The 10,284-nt window shown below is 47.2% G+C and overlaps 1 protein-coding gene across 1 annotated transcript; it reads right to left on the bottom strand.

Moving 5' to 3' along the window:
- Positions 1–1,460: 1,460 nt before the first annotated feature.
- On the bottom strand, positions 1,461–10,013 carry DLL4 (delta like canonical Notch ligand 4; the record flags this gene model as incomplete). Its single annotated transcript, XM_082485127.1, has 10 exons — positions 9,708–10,013; positions 9,250–9,513; positions 8,724–8,781; positions 7,711–7,980; positions 6,667–6,727; positions 6,428–6,558; positions 4,839–5,008; positions 3,539–3,758; positions 2,368–3,076; positions 1,461–1,599 (listed from the first exon to the last, which is right to left on the bottom strand). The coding sequence occupies exons 1-10, from the start codon at positions 9,759–9,761 to the stop codon at positions 1,461–1,463; spliced, it is 2,076 nt and encodes a 691-aa protein (XP_082341253.1). The 5' UTR covers positions 9,762–10,013.
- Between the last annotated feature and the right edge of the window lie 271 nt (positions 10,014–10,284).

Below are 10,284 nucleotides of genomic sequence, written 5' to 3'. Positions count from 1 at the left end.
CGATCCAGTTCTGAATTGTAAACAATGCAGCAGGAACGTCCATTTACTGGCATTACCAAATCTGAGGTGCAAATGGGCTGATCTTCTGTCTTATACCTGTCAGGATATAAAATAATACCAGGAATGAGCAGGAAGCACAGCATACAGAGTACTGCTAAACTAACAAATTGTAATTCAAGTATGTCAAAGCAAAGCAATTAAAGCCAGACATTACTGCAGTTCAACTACCAGCGTTCAATGTTTTTGGCTGGGTCCAGAGATCAAGAATCACCAGCAATTAAAAGTCGTCTGTATGATGACTAGTCTCTCTGCCTGGACCAAGGGGACGAATGCTTACAAATCTGGGTGCTTAACATTAGGTCTCTGTAAAAGACCTAAAGTTAAATAGCTTGTGTTCAGAAGCATTAAGCCTGAATGACATGGAGAGAGTTTTCAGGGGCTGTCATTCTGAAACTAAAAACACTTTTGTAGATGCCCGATGTAAATCTGGGAGTCTAGCTTTGGTCGGCAAGATCTTCAAAGGAAGATATGGTATTTAGGTCATTTAATGGGGATGGAGCGTCTACCTGTCATTTCTATCTTTGAAAATCCTTTCACTTAGTCTTAAACTTTTAATATCGTTGGTTGACTTGTGTTCCACCTTGCCTTCAAGAGGAAATCTGATATCCACCCTGGAAAGGGAGACAGAATCCTGCAGATCTGCCTTCACAGATCACTGCTGTATGGCACAGGAAGTTTCTCCTTCCTGGAGTCTGAAACTAATCCTAAAGATGGCTACACTGAAGAAGGCAGGTATTGGCTATTGTCAAATCACCTTTAACTTCCATTGAGACTTTGTCCAAAGGGTCAGTAATTCTTCAGGAACTGGTTGGTTTCTCAACAGCTGCTTTTTAAAGTTCAGTACTAGGCCCTTCTTTTTTTGTGTATCTGTCCTCTGACTTTTCAATGTAACATCAAAATCTAGATGTGTTTATAACAACGTTAAATTCTGTTAGAGAATATATAGCTGGAGCTTAAATGCCAAGAGGTTGAAATTACCTAATTACAGACTTTCTAAATGGCTGTTATGCCTGTCCATTAACACCTTCCAACTTCTGCTGGGAATCTATAGCATTGCCTGTTTTCCACAGAACACAGATTATCCATTGTAGCCATGGGAAAAAAACGTGGCTTATTATTTCCATTTTTACTAACTACCTATTTAAGAAGAAATAATCCTACAATGTGCTGAATTGTTACGGGCTGATGGTCTGTGCTTCCATCTCCTGCTGACTTATCTAAGCTCAAAATCCCTGGTTTAATAAAATGAGAGCTGCTAATTTCTTGATTTTCCCACTGTATGTTTTGTGTGGGCCACAGAAGAGGAGAGGTGAATGCTGTGAAGCATCAGGATCCCTGGAAATGGAGTGACCTTCTCAGATGCAATTCTAAAGGATAATTTACCCCTTTACTTTGTGAATTTATGCCTGTCCACCTGTGTACTTACTTACCTCTGTGGCTATGATGCACTCATTCCTTTCTTCTGTTATCACAAAGACAGACTGGTACATTGAATCCCTTGGAGAGCATATTGCTGATATCCTACATTCCGGCTTTTCACTAAGGCAGGGAAGAGAGAAAAGAACGTTAGTTGACTACTAACAAGCCTGACTCTCAAAATCTACCATGAATATGGAGGGGTGGAATGAGATAGCCATGAAGGTGTGGGAGGGAAGAGGAGAGGATGAAGTTTCACATGTTCCATATGATGGCAGGACATTATACTAGAAAAGTGGAAGTAAGGAATAGCTACTGTCTTCCTATGCTTCTGCTATGTCCAACCTAATAGCGTGCTCCTAAGATCCCTCAGTGTAACAGCCACAAGCAGATCCCAGACAAGACTTTTAGACTTTCAGTCTACTTTCATAAGACTAATGAGCCAGTGAACACCTGCCCTTTTCTTTTTTTGAAAAAGGGTAGTTATTTTTACTCTATCATTCTTCCCAGTAAGCAGATCATTTTGCCTTCTTAATAAGCGAAATACTTAGTTTTAATCACTATATGCCTTAACTGTTGTTCCTCCAAGATCTAATTGAGGAAGGAAAGACACTTCTTACTTTCACTGCTGACCTAGCTGCTCTGGTTCCCTGTCACGGTACCCATACTAGCAGCACCCTGTACAAACACTCAATTTAATTGCCTTAGCTAAGGATACCACTTGGCTGTGACACACATACTCCAGTATGAAGATGCCTGGCTTTGCTCTGGTTTGTTTTGTATGTTATCTGCTTGAGGTTTCTTTTTTTCCCCATATTTTCTCATGTGCTTCTAGACCAGTATGAAGATGGGGGGCCTTAAAACAGACTAGAAGGAAGACTGCGTTCTCACCTGTGTAGTCTGAGGGGAGACTTTTCTCCTAAACACTTTTCACTTTTGTAGTATTTATCTTCCTGTGTCCCTCTACTTGTCAGGTCTTTTACCAGATTGTAGTCCAGTTTATGATTCTTGGGTTTGTAGTTTGATTTCTCCAGCCCACAGTCCACTTCGAGGTCTTTATTTTTATTGGTATTTTTTAGCTGGGAAGCTGGAATGAGATTGTCCTTCTGGAAGTCAGACAGGTTGTTCATTGTCTCCAAGTCCTGCTCTGGGTGCATCCTCATCTGCCTGATGACCATTGCTATCATGCAGAACAGTATGAGCAAAGCCACCAGTCCCACCCCCATGGATATAGCAATCCAGGGGACTGGTTTAGGAGGAAGCGTAACGGGCACTGAATAAACTGGCAATTCACAACGGTTGCCCATGAAGCCAGAAGGACAGTAGCAGACAAAGTTGGCACTATAGAGTCCACTGTAGCATGTGCCTCCATTCTCACATGGCCCAGAAGCACATTCGTCTCTGGTTTTGATGTCGCAGTTCCTGCCACTGTAGCCTGGCAAGCAAGTGCAGGTGTAATCGTTGATCAGGTCATGACAAGTTCCCCCATTGGAACATGGGTTTCTGGCACAATCATTGATGTTTATCTCACATTTCTGACCAGAGAAACCAGCCCGACAACGACACACACGAATCTGACCAAGGTAAAAGCAATTACCATCTGAGGAAATAAAATAAAATAAAATAAAAATTAATCTGCAATGCACGTCACTCGGAAACCTAAGCCTCTCCCAGGTTAGCATTTTATACCGTCTCAAGAAGAGGGAGGTTGTTTTACAAAACAACCGCACATCTAAAAGTTCCTTCTAGTTTTACCTAATTGTATCACCGTGCCTTAAAAATAGGCTCCTTTTATATGTAATAAAGTTAATTCAGTTTACTGGATTCTGCCATCTTCCCCCTCACATGATAAACCTTGTGCATTTTTTCATTGCCTAGAAAATGCCAGCGAAAGCTCCTCCCCCCAGCAAGAGACTAAAATTAGGGTAGATGTGGAGTACAGTGGGGGAGAGGGACTAATGTATTAGAGGAAGAGTAGAGGTCAGATTGGATTTCTATCACTTCTGCACTGAAAAGCACAAACGAGTCAGAGACACGAGATTCTTTTGATGAAAAGACTCACCATTCGCACACGGGTTGCTTGTGCACCTGTCTACTTTTTTTTCACAGTTTGACCCTGTGAAGCCGAAAGGGCAAACGCAAGTGTAGCTGGCCCCTTGTTCTTTTTCCAAGCATGTGCCACCGTTAAAGCATGGAGAATCTATACACGTCAAAGCGCTGTGCTCACAGTGAGTGCCGTAGTAGCCAGGGGGGCACAGGCAGTGATAACCGTTCTCCATGTCCTGCAAAACACAACATTAGGCTGCTGTTATTTGATGGCACCAAACGATAGCTGCTTGCATGCTGAGTTTTGGTCGTCAGCGAGTGCTGTTCAGTCCCTTCCTCTCCACATTCTGATGTGGCAAAAGCGACATTTGGAGAGTAAATAACTGCAGGCTGGACTGTGAGGGATAAAGCTGTGAATCGGCCATACTCAGTGTGTAGGAGTAATCACACAGCTACACAAGCAGAGCAGATGCAGTTGCAGGGAGCCTACAGGCAGCTAAACAAAAACACTACTAACACCAGTACTGTCTAATGGGATCCCCAAGGTCCTCCCAGAGCAGAACAGCATGTGTCGACCTACACAGCTGTGATCAGCTGTGATCAGGCCGTTTATCCTTGGCACGAGAGCCCTTTTTTCTTTACAGGGGCTTACATTGCTTTGCTATAGGTAAGTCCCACCACTTAGATCACAACGAAACTGTTTCTTCTTTCCAAGTACTCTATGTCCAAAGTCTCAGGAGAAGGGAGCTAGGGTCTTGCACCATTAGCTTTAATCTAAACGTGCATCAGATTATGTTTGATATCTATAATCGATCAGTCTTTATCAACAGGTAGAAGCAATCATTGACTGGGTTCTGAAAACCCACTGAAACACTATACTGCAGGAAACTAAAAATGCAAAACCCCGTTTCACAGAAAGGGTTTGAGCTGATTGCCCTCATATTGTCTGACGCAGAAGTTTTCTTTCATTTGCTATGAAAATACAGACTTAGTGCATTTCTGTATGAACCTTGGTTTGAGAAGCTTATTTTTTCCAGATCTGCTCCCTCACCAACCTTGGATCTTGCCAAGCTCTCATAATGGCTGCCACAGAAACCTAAGGATCAGTTGACTAGTTCTAGTCTAGATGATACATCTCCTCCTGTAACAGACTTCCTCCCCTGACACCTCTCGGGAAGGGTTCAGTATGATAGTTGTGAGCGTTGGTAATGAACCTGTGTACTATCGAATTCCCATTATGTTGTTACAGAACCATTTCTGAAAAGGTATACTGGGGCTTGCTTCACACAAAGACTTTACATTTAAAATGCCCTTACCGTGCAACTACCACCATTCCGACAGGGATTGCTGTCACACTCGCTGATCTCATGTTCGCAGTCAACACCAGTAAAGCCAGGTTTGCATGAACATGTATAGCTGCCCTGGCCAGTGTTCATGCAAGTTGCTCCGTTTTTGCATGGTCTGTGGTGAGTGCAGTAGTTCAGATCTGCAAAGATACCAGGAGTTAGAGAAAACGTCTTTGACAGCTGGGAAAAGACATTCATACAACAACACTTTAGTCAACAATTTGAATTTTCAGTGAAGTATTTCATTTTGCTATCAATAGGAATACTGGAGATGATTATCTGGGTTATTAGCAGTAATAGAAGTTTCAGATTATAATTAATTTCAGATATTTCTCTGCGTCCATCACTGTAACACGTGGTGAGCTCTGAATTTTGAGACACCTGTCAAAAATTTAACTTTCTTAGTGCTTTGGTATACTCTCCCTTTTTTGTGCGCTTAAACCCGTTAGCTTCAATGGGATTGAGATGCCAAGTTGGAAAACATACTTTGTAAGCGTGTTCTCTGCAAGACACGCCATGGGTTGTACACAACATGTTACGTACTAAAACAGTGAGCACCACCTTTAAAAGGTGCGCTCTGAGGTACATTCTGGGGAGGCACGGAGGAAATAAAGATGTTTTGGCTTAGAGATTTAAACAAACACTAGAAATCTTTTATTGATTGTTTACCATGCTCTCTTGTTATGAATGTTAGTAGTTTAAACTGTCTAAATGCTTTGCCAAGCTTGACGGTCTGTTTTTTTTTTTCCCTTTAAATTTGAGACAGAGGTTAAGCACACAAGTTCAGAGGACGTAAGTAGAAAATCTTTATTGTCTCTATAAATACCATAGAGTAATTGGAATACAACTGGTTAATAGATAACTACAAGCAGAAATAAATCTGCAACTCTGCTTTTCCTGCTTAATTCAGACTTCACCATCTTAATCCTATAACTGTCTCAAAAACACTTAGCTTGCTTTGAGGACTTAATGATCTCCGTGCCAGCAGTGCATATATGGCCTTGAGGACATGACTGCTCAGCTGGCTACGGTTCAGTGATTCAATGGGTTGAATAGGTGGAAGTGGCCTGGTGTACCTTAAAATGGAACCTGTACTTTTCATTCTTGCTTACATTATTTTTCTCTCATGCTCCAGACTTATCACATGAGTTAACTTCCTTGTATGCAAAATAAGGAAGGCCCAAATGATGATGTTTACTGCTGCTGGAAAGTGTTTAGTAAATTGTTATAGTTGTACAGGGAATAAGTTAAACTTGGCTTGAGCAGGCAGAAAACTTGCCTGTTCAACACTCATCCAGGTTGTTGGTTTTTTTTTTTTTTCCCCAAGAGATAAACCTTTTCTGCAAGAGAAAAGCTGCAGCTACCAAAAAGGTTTGCTTGTTTTCAAACAAAATTACTGCAAATACAAGAATTGGTATCTAAGACAGCGGCAGTACAAACTGATGCCTATGAACTGATGCCTTGCGGAATTTTAATTCTAGATCTAATGGGTCAGATTCCCTCATCCAGTACTGAGGAATACCCAGCCTAGAACCATAAGCACAACCTTCAGAACTAACCTTGATCACAGAAGAGGCCACCCCATCCTTCGTCACATATGCACTGCCATTGTGTTTTACAAGTCCCGTGGCGGCAGCCTATATGGGGGATGCATTCATCACAGTAGCGGCCTTGCCAACCGGGACGACAGCTAAAAGGAAAGTCAAATTAAAACATTAATGACATGGAAAAGAGTTTAAGTTGCTATTACAAGGTGACATTTTAACTGAAGTTCAGATTGCAATTGCCATCTACTCACATGCACTCTCCGGGCTTGTTGCAATATCCATTCTGTTCAGTACATCCAGACAGACAGATGGCTGTAAAGAGAACATAAAAAAGCAAAAATATTTAGGTAAATACACATGGCACTACAGAATATACTTTTAAAAGGGGAAATGCCAGCCTTTAAAAAAAAAAAAACAAACAAAAAAAACAAAACCCCCAAACTTTAAAAACCAGTTTTGCACTTTCAAATCTTTGGTTTAAAAGTTCTCAGTATGGGGAATTCTGGAGCAGGAGGAAGTGAACAAGGAGAGCCAACATTTGAAAAGTTGTCCTTTAGTTTTTCTGTTTATACAACAAACATGAACTCTTGCAACTCTTGCTAGAAAAGGAGCAGGAGGAGGCGGCTTTGACTTGCACTAACGAAAGACTGAAAAAAACCCAACAGGACCCTAAGCTCAGAGCAAAGATTCCCACTACTACACCGCAACACCTGTCTCATCTCCTCTGGCAGCAGGAACGTTGGAAGCATTTGTGTGGGCAAGCTGCTAGCATTTTATCTTGGAATAGATATTGCCGAATCAGGGACACCAGCCAGGATCCTTTCTCTGCTTGCTCTTTCTTTGCTGCTAACTCTTGCAGAGGTGAAGCACAGCATTGGTAGTTGCAGCCAAAGGGGGGCAAAGTCCTCAGCGTGGAGCTTTCTCTCTCCAGGGAGGGAGTGGAAAGGTCAGCATGAAAACATGGCCCCAAGCGCCTACTGGGTAACGGCGCGCAGTGCTTTGTTACAGCCTTGTTACAGCCACCCTATTTTAAGGACTGACTGCAAAGACAGCAACAACCAGGGTCAGGCGCTCTGGCGGAACTGGACAAAGGGACGCACTTTTGGGTCCCGGGTCCCTTCATCAAATAAGCTCCCTGATGCCTCGGGGGGAGTTGCATTTTCTCAAAGGCCTCTTGGGGCCATCCCCATCCCACGCCAACGCCCTATCAGCACAGTCGGGGGCCCGAGGGACGCCAAAGAGGGTGATGCTCCTTAACGTGCCGAGGCTTCTGTGAACTTTACAGGGCCACTTACGCTCGGTGCAGTACTCGCCGGTCCAGCCGGGCAGGCAGGCCAGGCTGCCGTCCGCCTCGCAGACGTAATGTCCGAAGCGGTCATCGCGGCGCTTGCAGAGGCGGGAGCAGCTCTCGCCATAGTAGTTCTCGCTGCAGACCACCCGGTAGGAGTAGCGCAGCTGGGTCAGCGGGTCGTTCTGCACGTCCTGCGACCAGTCTTCCCCCACCGACAGTGACCGCTGGATCGACATCTGGCTGATGAGCCAGTCCTCCGAGGGTGGCCGGGAGCCTGCGGGACAGCGGGGCCCATGTCAACGGGTGGCGGACACCGGCCTGCAACGTCGTGTCTGTCCCCCACCACCACCACACAACCCCCCCCGTGAAGCACCGCCTGCCCCACCAGAAGACTACCCACTCATGTATACATACACATATGTGTGTGTATACATATATATATGCATATGTAAGGGTATGCTCCCACAGGGCGGGAGGGCTAACGCTGGCCGAGGGGGGCTCAGCAGAGAGGCCTTTGAAAGCGAGGGCTGCCGTGAAATATCCTTTTCCTCTCCGCTCAGAAAAAAAAAAAAAAAAAAAAAGCAAAAAAACATCCCAAAGCCATTATTCCTCTCCAAAGGGCGGAATTCGAGCAAGGTGTAAAATACAGGAAGAGGCGGCGGGGGCTCGCTGGCAGCCTCCCGGCGTTCTCACCGCAGCCCGCCTCGCTTTCCCACGCCAAAAATAAACGGGAGGAAACGCAATTGTGTTGGGAGATGGGGGCCGGGGCGGAATCAAAGCGGCCCCTGATGGATATCGGTTGGGGGGGGCCGGACCGGCTCCCGTCGGTGGGACGCAGCCGGCCCCGCCGTTATGGTATAAACAGCTGAGAGGGGGCGGCCGTTAACCGTTTCGGGATGGGGAAAGGGGAGGGGGGAGCGCGAGGGTCGGGGGGGGGGGGGGGGGGAGAAACGCGCGCGAGGGGCCTCCCTCCCGCCGCGCAGGCGCCCCCTGGCGGTAGCGCGCGGCCGTAGTCACCTTCCGGCAGGTAGTTGACGGGCGCGTGCCAGGCCTGGATGATGAGCGAGAAGGTGCCCTGCGGGGAAGGGGGGGGGGGGGGGAAGGGGGAGATAAGCGTCAGCCCCGGCCTGTCCCACCACCCCCACCCACTCCCGGCACCCCCCCCCCCCCCCCCCTCCCCGGCACTGCCCTGCCCTGCATCGACCCCCACCCCCGCGGGTACGCGCTTCCCCCTCTCCCCCCTACAGACCGCGTAATCCCCCCCCCCCCCATCTTCACTTTTATTTCTCTTAACAAATAACACATTATCCCAAGTGCTTCTGGCTGGATGCGCTTTTTCATTCCCTCCCCCCCTCCCCCCCTTTCCCTCCCCCCCTCCTCCTTTAAAGGAAGTTCTGGAAATAAGTCTAAAGGCGAAAGTAGTTTGTTTACATTCCAGGTTAACAGCGCGCTGCCCCATCAGCCTCCCCTCGTCCCCCCCAACCCCATACCCCCCACTCCACCCCCCATGGCCCTTAAACCCGGGCTTAGCGCGGGGTCTCACCGGCCACGTGAAGTTAAAGGGCAACTTGATGGGGCTGTCAAATCGCTCCGTGTCCTTGATGCTGAAGGAGTTTATTCCCAGGACCGGGGTGATGATGCTGCCGAAGGTGCAGGAGCCCGGGGAGACCACTGCCTGGAAGTGCTTCAGGCAGACGCGGAAGAAGGTGCGGCAGTGTGGCGAGCAGGGCTTGCCGCTGGCCAGCGACCCGTGGCTGTTCACGAATTCGTGCAGCTCCAGCTGGAAGACGCCGGAGCCGGACACCCTCTGCACAAAGGGGGAGACACACACAAAATAGCCACATCAGACCTTACCCCGGGCTTTGCCGTGCGAACTTTGCTTCCATCACCCACTTTACATTTCGCCAACCCTTTTTGTTTGGTTGGGGTTTTTTTTGGTTTGGGTGGTTGGGTTTTTTGGGTTGGTTTTTTTTTTTTTTTTTTTTGGCCATGTGGGTTTACCTGCTGCAAAGCCATTAACAGAAACGTCAAGCCAAAGATGCGCCGGGCTGTCATCCTCGTGTGATTCAAGCTCCCGCTTCTGGGTGGGTTTTAGCTTTTCCTCCTGTATTCCTCAAAACGGTCCAAAGCCAGCGCTTCCCGGTCGAGGGAGCAAAGAGAGGCGTCGCGGCGATTCTCCCGGAGCAACCTGCTCTTCCAAATTATTCCCCCCCGACACACACACACCCCCCACACCCCTCTCCCGGCACCAGCAGACGATCAGAAGGTAAAATCCAGGTGTCGAGCCGTCGTCCCCTTGCCGGGAATTAATCCTGCCAGCCGGACCTCTGGGCGCTGTTGGTCGCCTTTAAATGAAACTCCAGAGCCGGGGTGGGTCGGGGCGAGGGACGCGGAGGGGGAGTGCTTGGCGTGGAAACCGCTCCTCCTTTCCCCGGTGCCAGCGGCGCGCAGTAAATGGGAAACGCGCTTCCCTGCGAGCTGTTTATATAGTTGCCTCGCATCCTCGCAAGCTCATTATGTAAACCGTCAGTCAGGCTGGCGGCCGAGCCCTCCCCCTTTTCCATCTTTCCTTTCGGGG

The sequence above is a fragment of the Vanellus vanellus genome (assembly GCF_965231255.1).
Source record: "Vanellus vanellus genome assembly, chromosome: 6".
In the NCBI taxonomy this organism is placed as follows: domain Eukaryota; kingdom Metazoa; phylum Chordata; class Aves; order Charadriiformes; family Charadriidae; genus Vanellus; species Vanellus vanellus.
This window is presented reverse-complemented; position numbering and strand designations above follow the sequence as displayed.